The following is an 18,483-nucleotide window of genomic DNA, read 5'->3' on the forward strand; positions in this document are numbered from 1 at the left end:
CTGCAGCACACGAGTCAGGTATGTGTGTGAGCATTTAAAACTATTTTAAATTCAAATAATTTAATAAGTCTTTTAACTGCTTAATCTATGTTCTGTATTCTGTGTCCACAGTTCTTCAGCCAACAGGACAACGATTCATCACATTGATTGTGAGTGAGTGAGTGAGTGAGTGAGTGAGTGAGTGAGTGAGTGAGTGAGTGAGTGAGTGAGTGAGTGAGTGAGTGAGTGAATGAGTGAGTGAGTGAGTGAGTGAGTGAGTGAGTGAGTGAGTGAGTGAGTGAGTGAGTGAGTGAGTGAGGGAGGGAGTGAGTGAGTGAGTGAGTGAATACGTATACTATAGTGAGATGTTGTTTTGTATGTGAGTGGAGAACATTAGAAATGAAGTACTGATCTCTGATACGCCCCTAATGCCTGTGCTACCCTAGTGTTCTCCCTCCATGTCTTGCCTTACCTGTTTCTCCCTCTGCCCAGCGTCTCCTGAATCTCCATAGTGCCTCTTCCTGTTGTCCCCCTACGGAGCCTGCTGCCTCTCAGCTCACTACCTTGCCTTGCTGCAATCCCTGTTTCCCCCAAGAACTGTTATTAAACCGCCCGCAGCACTGGGCTTACACCTGCCTTGGGCTTACACCTTTTGGGTCCTCTACTACTGTACTACTGCAGGTGTCTTCACAGCACCAGTGAGAGGAGTCTGCTATATCAGTTTCACTTCAATTGAAAATCGGTCCGCATACAAATACTGGTGTATACATACTGTAGGCAAATCATGTCTAACTCCTGTCTGACTATGATAATCATTCTGACTGGGCAGCATCTTATGCAGCCTTAGTCTGGAGGTGGAGGAGGGGGGTGCAGGTACCTACGTCTCTCTGCTAGTCTCAGTCTGGAGGTGGAGGAGGGGGGTGCAGGTACCTACATCTCTCTGCTAGTCTCAGTCTGGAGGTGGAGGAGGGGGGTGCAGGTACCTACGTCTCTCTGCAAGTCTCAGTCTGGAGGTGGAGGAGGAGGATGCAGGTACCTACGTCTCTCTGCTAGTCTCAGTCTGGAGGTGGAGGAGGAGGATGCAGGTACCAAGTGTCTCTCTGCTAGTCTCAGTCTGGAGCTGGAGGATGCAGCTACCTACATCCCTGCAGCCTTTATTTCTTGATGCTGGGTAGGATTTATCTCAACAGGGGGGATCCACAGAAAGTTTTGCCTAGGGCCTCCAAAAGTCTAGAACCGGCCCTGTTCACAACATCCTGTCAGGTTTACTTAGTGGAAGTGAAATGTCAGAGAAGGTTCTTAGGGGTATGAGAAGGACATGGGGTACTTTTTTATTTTAATTTTATGTTTTTTTTTTATAATATTCATTCCCCTACCCCTTCCCAGTTGGTCTTTCTCAAAGTAATATGTATGCAGGATGTTTTTAAACACATTACTACATAATATAGTCTAGCCTAACCCTCTAGTCTTACACATACGCACTCATTCGCATACTGTAGCAGTCAAAAACAAAAGAAAACAATATGATTAATGATAATAATAATAGTGACAGGAAAAAATATATTAACTGTAAACATAAGTCATGACGTTAATGGATTAATGTTAATAATAATAACAATGTCCATGGTGATGTGCTTAATAATCATAGTAATAATAGAAATGGCCACAATAATGATAAATAACCACATACAACAAATATTTAAATATGGTTATAATAGATTACTTTGAAATGTATACAATGTTTCTAGCTAATCTGAGTGCATTTTTCATGCCCTCAAGTGTACTTTGACTTGCTCCACTCATTACAGCTACTGATAGCTCCATAGTTAGAGTCTCTATTAACATATTTATCCATTGATCCATATACAGTAGATAGCGTGTGACCATCCCACCGATAACATCCTTTTTGCTACTGTACAGGCTGATAACCACAGCTGTCTTTGAGTATGCTTAAAGGTATGCCCTAAATCATCATTTAATAGCATAATTTGTGGAGAGCATCCAATCTCTATCCCAGTTGTTTCAGAGAGACATTTTGTTATTTGTTGCCAGAATAATCTTTGATCAATAATAAAGAAGGGTCCGCACTCAAAACTATGTTTATGCTCTTTTAATTCATGATGGTGGACAGACCTGACAGACGCGTTTCGGCTCTGCCTTCTTCAGTGTTTAGCCTCTTGCCAGAATAATCTAATTTTTGGACAGGCCCACATAGTATGTAGAAAGATCCCAATTTGGTTCAACTCACATAATGTACAATTTGGGGATGTAGTTATTTTCATCCTGTATCTCCGCTCTGGTGTCAAGTAAATTCAAAATATGAAATTCATATTTGTTAATTTGTAATTTAAACTTTGTGAGGAGCGGGAGGCATTCTTCCACTCTGGGCCAATCTATCGATGATTCAGTGCAGTCTTTGTTCCATACCGCTAAAGGACTCTGTGTTAACTCTAACAGTGTATTATAAATCAAAGAAACATGCCCCTTAGGTAATCCTGACAGTTTGTTGATTAGGTCAATTATTGGATGTATGATAAGGTGTCTTTGATTCTCAATATTTGCAGCCCGTATGGCAGAGCGTAATTGTAAATACAAGAAGAATGAATTGATTGGCACTTATGTTTCCCTCAAATCCTGAAAGCTACTTAGACCATCATCATTCATAATATCTCCTAGACAATGAATGCCAGAGTTATACCACTGAGATTAAATAAAGTATTGTCCTCCAGACTTAAATTAATCATTATAAAATATTGGTGTATTGGCATGCCAATTGGAATTCCAATTATACATTTTTTCTATTTTCCGAAAATGTTGAATTTAGTTTATTGCGTATGTTATTATTGGCCTATCAGTTCAAAGCAGAAGACCTGTAAACAGAATATCAATCACTGGGACTGGGGCCACCAAGTTCCTCTCAATATTGAGCCATGGGGTTGAGGCCCTATCATTATGCCAATTTATAATGGTCGAAGAGTGATGGATTGAAAGTACAACTTAAAATTTGGCACTGATAGCCCCCCTTACTCCCTTCTTTGTAAATTGGTCAGTTTTATTTTTGACCGTTTGCCCCTCCATAGAAATCTAGTGATAATACTATGTATCTTTTCCCAGTACCTTGGAGGAGGAGCTAAGGGTAACATGGAGCAGCAGAAATTCATTCTTGGAAGAACGTTCATTTTGACTATGGACATTCTACCTGATAGAAAAAATTGGCAGATTGTGCCATCTCTCCAAATCCAATTTTATCTTACTAAGAGTATTATTATAATTTCTAGAGATTGTTTTTTCCAAGGATGCAAACACCTGTATTCCTCAGTATTTGAAATGAGAGAAGGGTACTTCCATCCTTACAGACAGACAGACAGGCAGAGACATACACACACACACACTCACACACTCTCTCTCTCTCTGTCTCTCTCTCTCTCTATCAAGCACACACACACACAGGGGGAGGTGATGTTCTTTGAGGTCTGAGAGGTCATGCTGTTACAAAGAGTGTGTGTTTGTGTGTGTGTGTGTGTGTGTGTGTGTTTGTGTGTGTGTGTGAGAGAGAGAGAGAGGGAGAAAGAGAGAGAAAGGGAAAGAAACAGAAAAAAAACATACAGTATAGTGAAAGAAAGAAAGAAAGAAAGAAAGAAAGAAAGAAAGAAAGAAAGAAAGAAAGAAAGAAAGAAGGAAAGAAAGAAAGAAAGAAAGAAAGAAATAGCCTACCGTAAGAGAGATAGAGAATATAGGAGAGACGGAGAGACAGAGCGAGAGGGACAAAAAGATGGCCTGGTAAACCAGACTTATTGTGAAAAAATAGACGTTTTCACGATCAGTCTGGACTTTCAGCCGCCCAGAATGATTTGAGAAAATGGGGCCCCAGAAAATGGGGCACCAATCAGGAGACTGCATTTTAACTGCAATTATTTCGATAAGACTGAATGGCTCAGAAGAAACGCAACCGCTTGACTGTCAATTGTGTCTGGATGGCTGCCCATGTAGGCAGTCAAATCAAACAAGCTTGACATTTATTTGGAAACAGAAAGCGCTAGCATAACCTGTTTGATGGTATTTAATTTTGATAGCTGGTCAGTTGATATATGTTTGCCCATATACCTAGTTTTTAGCTAGACTTTTCCATGGCTCAACTTGCTATACTAGCTAACCACTCGCCAGCAACGAACCTGTACCTCACTGCTGCAGGCCATGTTGGGGATGATGCATTACATTATTTACATGTTTTATTTACATGTTTTAAAGTTTAAAATTTGCCATAGTTAAGAACTCAGCATAAATGTTCTCCCACTAATCAGATTCCTCAATGCGAGTCTCTCAACACCATTTAAGATGTGTTTGCATCATCCCCAACATGGGCGGCAGCAGTGAGTAGGCTAAACAAAGCGGAGAGCGCCGAATCGCCGGTAGAAGAAGACAGTCGATGCGCTGTGGATATTAGACATTTAAGTGTACAAATTTGCCTTTTATTTGAAAGGTGGGGGACTACAAACTGTAGCGACCTCGGAGAAAAGGCTTTAATCTTTCCAACGATGTTTTTACTTTGGTGAGTAACGAAACGGTTTTGTCTGTAGACTCGGACGAGCGGGCCAAGGAAGCGCATTCATAGGAAAATTGCATTGACAGTAACAGGGCGTTATCTGTAGGATATCGCCCTGGACCAGGTCTACCCACATACATCGTTCTGGCTGGAAGTGCAGACGATCATGAAAATGTCTTTTTTTTCCGCGATGAGTCTGGTTTGCCAGGCTAACAACTTCTACATTGCACTGTACTTTGTTTGCACTGTTTTTTGTATTTTGTCTTTGCACGGTCCTGTCCTATGTCATCTGTAACAGTGTATGCTTTAACCCTAGTTAAATTTCTAGTATGTGTGAATCATATACATGGCTAAGAAACAGATTTTGAATATTGAATTTTGATTCTTGAATCTAAGAAAAAGAGAGAGTGAAGGGCAGGATCTTACTGTGAGAGAAATGTGGAGGGTTGTCGTTGACGTCGGTGAGGGTGACGGTGACAGAAGTGGTCCCAGAGAGACCGCCTTGCTGACCCACCATGTCTTTGGCCTGGATGACCAGGATGTACTGGTCGCGCGTCTCCCGGTCCATGTTGGGCAGTGCCGTCCTAATGATGCCTGGAGTGGAGGGAGGGGAGGGGCGGCGCGGGGGAGAGAAAGAGAGAGAGAGAGGGGTGTTTCTCAAGTTTTATGAACACAAACATTTTCCTGGTCATATAAATAAGGTTAAAATTAACGTTACCCCAAACATTTTGTCACTTGGGCTATGCCCTTGCCTCTGAATAAATGTGTCCCTTGTTTGATAGAAGTGGCTTTGGAGATTTCTCTGTCTGGTTGTGAGAAATGACACGTTTTAGTAGCAGGACACTGAGTGGACAAGGGGCTTCAATATTCCCTTTGTCAAAGAGTCCTTTACTGTACCTGTACATGTCACAATAGGTCTGTCACATTATAAGATCGTAAAAGTGACAATGTCAGCCTGAGGTGAAGTGTAGTAAGAGGGAAAGGCACACAAACACACACATACACACACACACAGATCCTTGCTTGATTGCTTTTGAATGAATATCTCACTAATGAAAAGGAAATAAGAATTTTATCACCCGACTGCAAAAGATGGCAATCAAAACAATCACACAAAACTACTACAAAGCGTTTGCATGAAGAAACTCCTTATCCCTCTCAGGCAATTACTGTTGCATTCAAACTTAATGACTTACAACACATTTCTGTTTCATTCATTAAAAAGCACTTATTGGGGACTCCTACAGAACATGGAAGAGTGCTAATTAAATACCTTACAAAGCTGAGAAATCACAGTTTATTGATAAACGAATTCCGTAGCTCCCGTAGCTATGTTGCTCTTTCTGACTTTGAGCTACTGAAATAACTGATCTAACCTTAGCTCCTAAGAATCCATATTGCTGGGACCCAATCTCACAAAGACAGACTCACCCCCATCATTTCATGTTTGCATCATCATACAGCATAACATCTGTTTGATAATATGGGCGGAATTAAACATTGATGTCAATGATGGCAAAACAAGTAGTTATCTGTCTTTTAAAGTAGCTGTATGGGTTCGAAGTCTGGTTTCAATATAGTATGAAAATGTATTGTGCATTTTAGAACTAGATTATGCTCTGTCACCTCTTTAAAAAGGAGATACACTTGTGAGTTCTGGTGAGTAGTAGTACACTGACTTCCTACAGTACATTAAACGCAGTTATTGTATGTTGCTTTGGATAAAAGTGTTTGCTAAATGACTGTAATGTAATGTGTTTTCTGTAATTCATAGTGAAAGATTAACTACTGTATACGTACATCAACACTGGGTGCTGGGTTACATTACATAACAGTCATTTAGCTGATGCTTTTATCCCAAACGACTTAGAATAATTACATTTAACATAGGAAAAGCATGTGTACTACTACAGTTCTTGCCAGAACTCACAAGTGCATCTCCTTTCAAAAATAAGTGACTAAGAGCATAATCTAGTTTTAGCAAGATAAAAATACAATAGGTGCTTAAGAGGGAGGATCGCCGTAGTATTTCTTGAAGAGGTGAGTTTTGAGCCTACGGGGAAAGATGGACAGGGACTCTGCTGTCCTGACGCCAGTGGGCAGTTCATTCCACCACTGTGGGGCCAGGACAGAGAAGAGCCATGACTGTGTCGATCGACTGCAGGGGCCTCGGAGTGACGGGGCAACCAGTCGCCCCAAGGTTGCAGAGCATAGTGGTCGGGTATAGGGCTTGACCATGGCCTGGAGGTAGGAGGGAGCTGTTCATTGCCCTGTAGGCTAGTACCATAGTTTTAAACTGGATGCGAGCTGCCACAGGGAGCCAGTGTAAACAACACAGAAGAAAAGTTGTGTGGGAGAACTTAGGGTGGCTGATGCCGGGGGCCCAGCAAGGAGAGAGTTGCAGTAGTCCAGGCAGGATATGACAAGGGCCTGGATGAGCCCCTGCACAGTTTCGTCAGTGAGGAAAGGGCGAATCCTCTTGATGACTATAGAGCAGGGATCTGCAAGAGCGAGTAACGGATGTGATATGTGCGGAGAACAACAGCTGGTCGTCCAGGGTCACACCCAGATTCCTCGCAGTCCAAGTTGGCGTCACCACTGTGTCTTGAATAGCCCCATCTTGCCCAGGTTGAGCTTGAGGTGGTGTGTCGCCATCCCCTCCAAGATTCAGCCAAGCACCCAGCTATGAGTGCCTCCACTTGTGTGTCAGAAGGGGGAATTGACAGGACCAGTTTGGTGTCATCGGTATAGCAGTGACAGAAGCCATGCGAGCAAATGGCAGAACCCAGAGATGTAGTGTAGAGGGAAAACAGGAGAGGACCCAGGACAGACCCTTGTGGAACCCCTGTAGTCAGAGGGATAAGTGCATAACATAATTTTAAGATAGAACCCACATACCAAGATAGATAGTTTAGACTTCTTCATTTGTATAGTTCAGATGTTTCGATCCATGATAGATCTTAAATTTAAAAACACCTGTTCATTCCTTCCATATATAGACTCGTCACATACAATATTGTCACTCTGGGAGTAGACCAAGTGCAACTCATCACAGTCATTGTTGCATTAGGCATAACAGTATGGGCTATAATTAGCTAGATGTCAAGGGAACATAAAAAAGTAGTACAGGACAAAAGTATATAAAATACATCAGGAATTACTTACATAGTATCAATCGACCATGCAATAGACCATATGTTCCCTCATCCCGGCTAGGTGCAAAACGAACAACAACGTTCCTTTGCATCTCTACTCAGCATCACCATAGGGAGGGAGACAAGAGATGGAACTTGGAAGAAACATTCTGGAGGAATGCATGATGTGAGAGAAATTTGGCTAAAGATTGGCATTGAAACAACAACAACAATAGATTATCGATGTTGCCTCCTGTTCTTTGGGTCTTGACGTGCTCTATAGTCATGTACCTCAAAAAAGAGACACTGCTGTGCCTCTGTGAAGTGCAAGCCTGCAAGGCCACTGGGCTATGCTGATCTTGAGTATGTACTGTATGCTGCTTCTGTGGCCTGCTATCCCGTCTTAAGAGATCTCTTTACCAGACAGGCAAGACCACAAGTACACCTTACTAAATGAATAGCATTCGGTGACACTTTTATAAGGGTACATTAATAAGCATTAGTTAATGCATTATTAAGCATTAAGTAACAGTTAACTAATGTCTCTATTAACCATTTACTAATGTTATTTATGTTAACTAAGGTTAACTCACCTAACCCTAACCTAACCTTAAAGTCCAGGTTAACCCAGTTCAAATTTTTGTTATGAGCTTCACACACCACAGGAAAACATGTCATTAACCACCACGCCAAATCTGAGTGATTAAAAATGTCGCTAAGTATATAAAATAAGGCTTCAAAATCGGTTAAAAATCAGCAGCATTCTCTGGTCTGAGACTGTGGGGGCGTGTCTGCTGAAGGCACCGAAGCCACACCCAATTGCGTGGGGAGGGGGTGTGGAGGGAAGAACCTGTCAAATAGTACCGTTCTCTGGTCTGCATATTGTCACACTGGCACGCCGTCTCTTTTGTGGTAGGAAGGCACAGCTTTGTGAAAACAGAGAGGAGTTGAAATTACACTTGTCTAGTGAGTCAAACGCACAGATGCTTCCTCCTAACCTACCTCCTGACAAACAACACAGGTAAAACTGTAGCTACTCTATACCAACGCGCCAGTGTTACTGCCCTTAGATGCAAAATACAAAAACAGGCAACGAGGAATGTATGAGTCTGTCCCTATTTTCTCCCTGCCACCTCCGGACCCATTCCTGTCCCTCCCAGGCGATCCTGTCGTCCCTTGGGATCAATGGAAAAAGTTGTTTAGAATGTACCTTTTAGTCACTGGCTTGAACAGCGCTGATAGCGCGAAGAAGCGTACACTACCGGAGTTGATAATCGGGACAGACTCATCCACTCTCGTTGGCAATGTTATGTGTGAGAATAACGAGCACTCGGCTTCAACTTTCCCTCTCATATCCAACAGAACTGGAATGTTCAGCCAGTAGCCGCAGAGCACCGCTTCACTGGGAGAGGGTGCGTCTTTCTCCAGCTGCAGCTGGTCTACCTAACCACCCCCCTCGCTCCCACCTCCCGGTCTCCCGCTGGAGAAATATACTGTAACCATTACCGGTGAACCCATACGCACATCAGGTGCCACAAATATGGCAGGCTTATAGTCATAATAAATCATCCGTAACGTTATTTGGTGGGTGGTCGCCTGGTCGGTGCTGCTAGCTATGTTAGCTAGACTAAGGTTATATACACACTCCCATCTGCAACAAGCTACATAGCTAATGTTAGCTATAATTCCTCCTAAGATTACATATAATTCATCATAGCTGACATTACCACATAAATGTCAAGACACGTTTTGTAGATTAACGTAGCAGTGTATTTTCCTATTGCTTACGTTACCTAGCTAACGTTATAACGTTAATTAGCTATAAGCACACAAGGCAGCGGTGTCGGCACCAAAGGTTGATGCGACAGGAGGAGAATGGAGGCCGGGGAGGGAGATGGTTGGCTCCGCTGAATTCACCAGGACCAGTCGTGAGTCCGTGAAACCCAAAAGCCTCATATTATAATTGCAGAAGCTTTCGGGAGTGAAATGTTTGCTGCAGAGGCGGGCGCTAGCGGTGACAGACTCCTCTGTAACACCATGGCTCTTCAAAAATGCTAACCATTTGCTTCTCATTTCAGCTTTACTCGGGAGTGAAAGAAGGAGACCTTATCATCCCATTCCTGCTGGCATCCAGGAAGGATGCATTTTCGTTTAGTTTTATGCATAGGCATTGCTGACTAAGAAAAACTAGCTAATTCTAGACTGTTGGTTAAAACTAGCTAATTCTAGACTCAAGATTGAGCAGGAGAACCGAAGATTCAAATCCGTTCTAGCTTTATATAGTGTTAGGGCGGGGATATGCTAAGAACACCGCTCTACGTCATCCGGTACCGTTTTAAACCCGCCCAGAAAATCCAGAAATCAAAACTGGTCAAAAACACAAAACTGGTCTAACTTCACAATTCAGTACTACAGATGGTTCATCCCATTTTTACATGTTATCAGCAATGCATCACTAACACATAAAATGTGTTTTCAAGCAAATCTCTGATTTTGGTTAACTGGGACTTTAACTAAGGTATTAATTAACATTAGTAACCTAACCTAACCATAAATAAGCATTAGTTAACAGTTAACTCATGTTTTTTGTGACCTAGCATTTTTGTAAAGTGTGACCTAGCATTCTTTTGAGTATTTGTAATAGTCCCTCATCTTTTCATTTTCTTCTCTGTGTGGGTGCATGTAGTATACTTCGTAGTAAAATGACATTGCATGAATGAGCCACAACAGTAATTTTCCTCTGGAATATCATTTAGGAAAGTGCCTTGTTTTATAGAAGGCAAATCTGCATTGGTTTATATTCGGAGGACTACTTTTGGTTGGTCTTTAAAAATATTAGATATTTGTGGGTCTCTTTACTACTGCACAGTACATGCCAATGTTGCCTTTTCTGGAATTCCTCACATTTCCATGATAATGCTCCATAACAAAACAAGCACATTTCCTCAGTTTAACTGTGTAAACCAAATGCATACATTTTTATAATCTTGTAAATACCTTGATTTTGGTTTTCAATAATCCCAAACCTGGTCTTAAAAGGAAAAGATAAGATTGATATCATCCCCAGCAAGAGAGAGAGCGAGCATTCTTTATCCAAAGCTGGCAGATCATAAAAATGAATATTTAATTCCACCCTTGATGCTTGGAGACTAAACTGGACTTATAAATATAATTTAGCATCAAACGAAACTCAGGTAATCTTAAGCATCCAAACGCCAATACTTTGAGGGGGTTTTTGTAATTCAAACACCACCTGGAGACACTGACAGAAGGGCAAATAAATCTAAAAAATTAGGTCTAAACGCTCCAACCTTTGTTGTGCTCGCAATTCTATTAGGCTTTCATTTTCTCTCTTTGTCTTTCTTCATCAATGCCATTAAAACCCTCGAGCTGAAAAGTGTTATTGGCTGGTCCAGCTAAATTGCTCAATTAGAGAAATTGGAGCGAGCTGTCTTCCTCTTTATCCACGGTTTATGTCATGCTTTTACAATGGGATAACTACAGCCAACAAACCAATGCTGTCCTTAGAAACGTGTGATTTCAATATTTCTCTGGCTAAGGAACAGTTGATGGTTGACACCACTGGTGAAATCATAGCTGCCAGCTCTCTCCTTTGGTTACTGCTTGACAATATGGAATCAAAATATGTCAGTCCAGGTGCTGGTGTATTTTTAAAGCCTGATGCCTTCATGTTGTTCATCAAAACACCTGTCAACAGTAAACTGTAATTGTAAACACGTGTGGGTCCATCCACCTGTATCCTGCATCTTCTTTCCTCCCTCCCTCCCTTCATTTATCCCTCCCTCCCTCCCTCCATCCATCCATCGATTCATCCCTTGTTTTTTTGCTGGTTCCGTAACCTTGTAGCCAATTAAAAGAGCATAAACAGTGCTGGTTGTGTCAGCTGTTGTGACACCTGTTGTGAACCCTGTGTACATGCATCAGAGAACTCGCTTCAAGCCTTCACTTTAAATGTTCCCTCATCCCGGCTAGGTGCAAAACGAACAACAACGTTCCTTTGCAACCATACTCAGCATCACCATAGGGAGGAAGACGAGACATGGAACCTGGAAGAAACATTCTGGAGGAATACATGCTGTGAGAGAAAGTTGGCTAAAGATTGGCATTGAAACAACAATAACAACAACAGCAACAACAACGGTATTAGGGGCTTACTAAAACTCACTAAACTTACTAAGAGAATGCTGGTGAAAGATGTGTGAGAGTGTGTGGGCACCAGCAGGGAGACAAATGAATGATCCCACTATCCAAATATAGGCTTCACATACAATTGATATACTTATTTAATATCTGCTCCATGTGTTAGCGCCTGAGAGATATCGGTCGTGGTTAATGATGCCATGAATCCTGATTCTGGCAGAGTGAACAACAACAAAAAAAGAAAAGGAAAAAAGAAAGAGGAAAGAATAACGGCAATGTGTTTTCTCCTCCGCCTGGCCAGAAGCACACATATTTCTCACAGAGCGACACGGCTAATCCGCACGGCTATGTTGCAAGGGCTGTTGTTTGTCTGCTGTGCACCAGCCCCCCCCCCCCCGCCCCCCCCATCCGCACACACATTCTCTATCTGTGTTGCCCCTGCGCCGTGCTGGTGTCAGTCCTGGGGAGAGGGGATGATTAAAATCCTTCTGTCGCTGGCACGGCCCCGCGTCACGCCGTGGCTCCTCGCCTCCGGTACGAGGCAGGCAGACACCACGCGTAGCCGCGCATTTATCTAGCTGTCTGCCGCGGACGCTGGCGGCAAGCGGGTGGGCCGTGCTCCTCTGCTAAAGCCCACATCCTTGACATTTGTCTTGGGCAGAAGAAATCAAAGTGTTAGGGGGTCTTGGGAGGAAGCCTCTGGCCCTGGCGCCCACGCGGCCCTGTGTGAGGCCATGGGGACGGCGATGAACACTTAAACAAGAGTGGCGTGATTCCCTGGACCTTCGGGCGGTCTACTTACATTGAATGGATCCGGTAGCTTGAAAAAAGACTCATATAGACTGGGAATATAACTCCCAATGCAGGTAGTTTATACTGCATCACTGTCAAACGCCATGTTCCGCGCATGACTGATTTGAGGAATCTCACTCTTGCCCTGTGTCTACACTGCGAATGCCCCATCTCTTCAAGCGCCTTGTGTTTCCTTTGTGTATGAAACATGCTATATAAATAAAGTTTGATTTGGTTTCTCTTGCTGTAATGTATTAAGGACATTACGGCAACATAATCTTCATGTGTGTATTACATTTTTTTTTCATTACAGTCATTTAGCAGACGCTTTTATCCAAAGCGAATAACAATAATTGCATTTAACGTAGGAAAAGCCAATGTACTATTACTGGCCAGAACTCACAAGTGCATCTCCTTTCTAAAACATGTGACTAAGAGCATAATCTACAGTAGTGCTGAAGGCAAAGTGCAAGAATAGAAATCTAAAATACAATAGGGGCTTAAGAGGGTGGATCGTTGTAGTACTTGAAGAGATGAGTTTTGAGCCTGCGCTGGAAGATGGGCAGCGACTGCCTGATGTCAGTGGGCAGTTCGTTCCACCACTGCGGGGCCAGGACAGAGAAGAGCCATGACCGTGTTGATCAACCGCAGGGGCCTTGGAGTGACGTGGCTACCAGTGTAAGTAGAAGGAGGCCGGTGCTATACACAGTACACACTGTACAATTCAAAATGTGCTAAAAGGGTATCTCTTTTTGATTCCAACATGGGTGATAGAGGAGATTCTTGTACAGTGCATTACTTGCCTGGACAGTGCCAGCAGGTCAGATTCCTATCTCCCCTGGGCTGTAAAGTCCCCCGGTCACTAATAGTGAACAGAGCCTCGCTCAGAGGCGATGCTCAACTCTGCTGCACTATGTTTGAGGGAAAACATTCTGATCTGGACAGATTAGAAGACTCCTGGGCCGTAGCATAACTCTGTAAAGGCCATGCCAATATTTTAATCAGAAGAGGATTACAGTTTTCCAAGATGCCTCCCAGACTCTACAGTATATCTCTGTCTGCTTGGTAACAAGCTGGGAGAGCACCAGCAAAATACACTAGACCTGGTCTTTCCATTTATCTGAGCTTTTTATCTTTAATTAAATTATCTCCTTCCTGGTGACCGGAGGAGTCTGGCAAGATGAGGCAGGATCTATAAAGCCTGTCACCCGATGAGTAGGTGGAACGTCATATTGAGACGCACGCAGGCGGCCGTCTTAAATATCCCCTTAAAACATAATGAATCTTGGCTTGAGCGTCTGGCCTTTCACACTCCCGCACATCTGGGAACACTTCTGTGGGAAAGCCGGGCACGGCTAGTCCTGCTGATATGCTTCAGTGAGCATATCTGCCTCTGAGGTGTGTTGTGAATCGCCTTGTGTGTGTGTGTGTGTGCGCGCGCGTGCGTGTGTCTGTGTTAGGATGCACTGTTTCTCTCTTCAGTTTCTTCCATCAATTATCAGGCAGCCCCAAATGCACTGTACAACACCACAATTTCAGTTTCACCTTCAACTCCTGCTGTGCACTGTCCCTCGAGCTACATTTCAAAATGGTGGCTTAACACCTGTCCACCCTCACCGGGAGCAACTTATGTATTTTCCCACATTATGCATTACATTTACTGCTTGGGAGTTATTGGAGCTATTCGGGATTAAGAGCCCTTCCCAAGGGCACCTTGCAGATTCAATTTGGAATTAAAGAACACAGTAAAGACGCGGGCTAGACCACAGTGAGGCAGGATGCAGCCACCCCACCAACTCCAAGAGGCACGTCCAGCTCACTGACCACTGCTCCTCAACCACTTAATCGCTGGTGCAGTATTGCTATGGAGAGCTTAAAGGGTGTGCATTCCACAGCGAGGCAGTTTGTCAAAGTCACCCCTCGCTATGCCACAGCCTTTTCCAGCAAAGGGGACTAATTAGGAACACGCAGAGACATATAATCACAGCACACACCTCTGGACTATTAGTCAAAGGTACACTGTATGTCCCCATTACACTGGATATGTTAATTATATCTAAAATGGTATACATTTTCTTTGATTTAGTACAGCCTCTCTTCACATTACATTTACATGTTAGTCATTTAACAAACGCTTTTATCCAAAGTACTTTTGTCTAGAGTAAGTGTCCCAACTGTACATCCCAGTCATTGTCAGTAAAGCCTTCTATAAGGACAAGTGACTCCAGCAGTCACAGTGCTAGAAAAATGAAGAGCATACGCACATAGACAGGTATGTACATGATACATACCAACCAGGTTCAGCCTGGCTTATGTGCGTGGCTGGCTTGTTTCTGTTCAGGACTGGTAGGACGGAAGCTAGTCATGCCACTGAAATAGCTGTTGAAATGATATGAAATAATGTCTGATGAATTAAGATAGGTCTTGTCACCTGGACACATCAATTCCAATGCTTCCAATGCTAATCCACCACAATAGGAGCGGGATAGCCAGTTAGCTCATGAGCTCACAACAACTAGCAGCAGCTTCCATAACATTAATGGTAGCGGACAGTGGCTTAAGCGGTTACACTGATGATTCCTGTAACGTTAGCTATTTTGCTGCAATTGGTTCAACTTCTGTTTCTGGACAAAGGTAAGGGATAAACCCAGATAACACAAGGCTAGCGGACCGACAGCACGTCCACGATGGACGAGCTGGCGGACCTCCGGCGGAATCCACTGGAGGACCTCCATCCAAATCCGCTGGCAGGTTCCTGGACATTTGCACATCAAATGGCAAGCATTCCTCTGGCGGATTATTGACTTCAGGGACAGCGGTCCGCTAGTAATCCGAAATGCTCCCGCTATTGCTCCACCACCATTCCACCGGTAGTTTCTTGTCTACATCCTAGGCCCATTGGCCCTAGGCTTATGGATTTCTATTGCTAAATTAACTTACTCTGGACATTTTTTGGGGTAACCCTTCCTTTCATAGTCCCCCAATTACTAAACATTTACCTGGTAAATACATGCAAAGTATAGCCTAATATATAATGAGTAATTACGGAGACACCTATACTGTAGGTATCATTTCAAAACAGGAGTATTTCAAATGTTCAATTACTGCACATTAAAGATGGGGTAGGTAGTTTGACATTTACCAGGCCTCCGATTGGTCATCTTTTTCAAAAGAACCCGCCCCTCCCTCCTGTCAATCATGATGTAGTCCCTCACTCCTAACATGACTGGTACTGTAGGTGTGGCGAGATAGAGACCCTTATTGGTCGATACATTCGGGCGCGGTGCATTCTTTGAATCCAAAATACAGAGGCAGCGGTAAACACGGAGATCCAAGTTTATTCTCAGAGCACTTCTGTTACTGTTAGCTGAAAGGATATTATGCCAATTTTACCAAATAAAGCCAAAAGCAAACTACCTATCCCACCTTTAAGGCCAGACACCCCACCCAAATTGCGATTTTTCTTAAAACTGTCAATTTTCAGATTTTTTGATATTTTCCATCAATAACTACCATACATTCATATACTATACAAATACACTGCAAACTATTGTTAGAAATACCTTTATTTCATCACTTTAGCCCATGACCGTCAACTACACCTAGCATACATTTTGTTCTTGTTAGCATGTTTTATGTAGAAATTTAACCACTGTTTTTAAAACAATCCATATTGAATTATCTATCATTTTAAAGCTTATTTTATAAAGTACAATGCTATGCAGTCCATATATGGACATTTCCTACGGTGACGAAGTGATTCATGCTGAAAGCAGTTACAATGTTTTCTTCATAAATATCTCTGTTTATGTTTAAAGTCCGTTTTCTCAAAATTGTTGTGGGGCGAGCGCGTCACGGTCTGCCTCTCCGACGCCGTCTGACCAGCCCACCACCTCTGCGCGCTCAATGAGAGCGTTGGCTAGGCGACGACGCAGCCGGTCTCCATCAGGCAATCAGCGCACCTGTCGCTGATTGCCTCCGCTGCTACAAGAACCAGCGGGACCGGCAGTTCATCGCCAGATCGTAGCCTTATGTACACGATTCCCACGGACCCTCCCTCGCGTCTCCCCGGCCCCAGTTCCTCTCGCCCTCCCGCGGATCCCTTCCCCGTCTCCCCGGACCCACAGAACCCCTCGAACCACCCCCGAACCCCTGGACACCCTCGGACGGATCTCCCGGTACCACGCTCGCCTCCTCCCTTGGACATCCCTTTGGACTCTCGGACTGTACTGTAGCCAGGCGCACGCACATACATACAACACCCTGCCCGCCTATATCACCCCGCACCCACGGTAGACCACACACATAGTCTTCACTACGCACTACACATAGGTATTCACACATCCCATACTCCGAGACCATTCGGCGCACCACACTTTCTCCCGCATATCCCCTTCCCTACATCCTGTAAATAAACAAACCCACGGGCTAACGGATCAACCGCTCTGTGCCGCTTCTTTGGTCCCCCCGGGTCGTACCGCACAACAAAAATGACCCTTTTCCCCATACGCCAAATCATTTTTCTCAGCCTTCAAAGGAGGTACATCTACACAATTTCACATGATGGTTCATAGGACTTATGACCAGACTTTTATGAAGGCTTTTTTTAATACATTGAGTAATTTAGATTTTATGTGACATTTAAGCTATAAATATGTGCAAAATATGCATTTGTCATACATGTGAATGGTGTTTTTGGCATAATTCAATGAAATAACAATATTTTGACAAGTCCATTCATAAAAGTCTGATCAGTGTGTTTTCTATCAAAACAAAACAAATCAGTCTAATTATAATAGATTTTGTGAAAAATGTTTTCTTGTGATATGTAAATTAGCACATGTTTAATGAGTATTTACATCATTTGCATATTTAAACATGTTTGTCAATCAAACGTAATACAAAATGTTTGTACACATGTTTGCTTTCACTATGTTAAGTTTCATTATGATAGGAGTAAAGGAAAAACAAATAACCCTATTAGGGTGGGGTGTCTGGCCTTAATTCAATAACTGACATAGCACCACCATGTAACCACATTGATACATAACTTCTATAACATCCAGTGACAAACACAAATGACAAATCACAATGGTCCTCATTCCTGAACATTTTCTTAAGTGTCTTCTTAAATGTCTTCTTACGAACTTCGTAAGACCAACCCTAAGAAAGATCCCCGCCGGATTCATGAATGGGTGGAAATGTGTTCCTAAACCGCCCAAGTGTTCTCAGCTGTGCTCCCCTTCTTAAAGGACAATGCTTGTTTTTGACAACCTGGACCTTATTTGCGACATATTATATGACTCACCGAGATCACTTTGGTGTAGTTCGGAGGCATGTAGAAGAAATGTAAAATCCAGGGCGAGCCAGTATATCCATGTAATGGCGGTGGTCGGGGCACTTAGAATGCAGTTTCTAAAAATCTATTTTCTGCCGCGAAACGGTTGTTTTCATCAATCTGTCTTGATGAATCGCTAGTTGTGCTTACATAGAGAGCATAGGCCTGTTGTGGTATTTCACATGCCTCTGTAATATGATCTTTAGAAACGTCTTTAGACACGAAATAGCTTCCTCACTTGCTCCAGCACGCATGCGCACAGCGTGCTGGAGCAACGATTGCGCGCTGTGCGCATTAGTGCTGGAGCAAGTGAGGAAGCTATTTCGTTTCGAAAGACGTGACATCATGACGTGTGAAAACCACAACAGGCATGCTCTATGTAAGCACAACTAGCGATTCATCAAGACAGATTGATGAAAACAACCGTTTCGCGGCAGAAAATAGATTTTTAGAAACTGCATTCTAAGGAGAGACAGTCGGTGTGGGAGTAAATTGCTGCCAGAGTCAATGCGTAAGTTGTAGTTTATTTAAAAAGT

The 18,483-nt window shown here is 43.1% G+C and overlaps 1 protein-coding gene across 1 annotated transcript in view; it reads right to left on the minus strand.

Moving 5' to 3' along the window:
• Positions 1–18,483, minus strand: part of cdh7a (cadherin 7a) — a gene marked incomplete at both ends in the record, with an annotated part of 187,116 nt that overhangs the window by 47,465 nt on the left and 121,168 nt on the right. Inside the window, one exon of the mRNA XM_084461559.1 lies at positions 4,949–5,116. Within this exon, the coding sequence (XP_084317685.1) occupies positions 4,949–5,116 (168 nt within the window). The remainder of the gene's footprint in view (positions 1–4,948; positions 5,117–18,483) is intronic.

Source organism: Borostomias antarcticus (assembly GCF_949987555.1).
Source record: "Borostomias antarcticus genome assembly, chromosome: 2".
Taxonomy (NCBI): Eukaryota; Metazoa; Chordata; class Actinopteri; order Stomiiformes; family Stomiidae; genus Borostomias; species Borostomias antarcticus.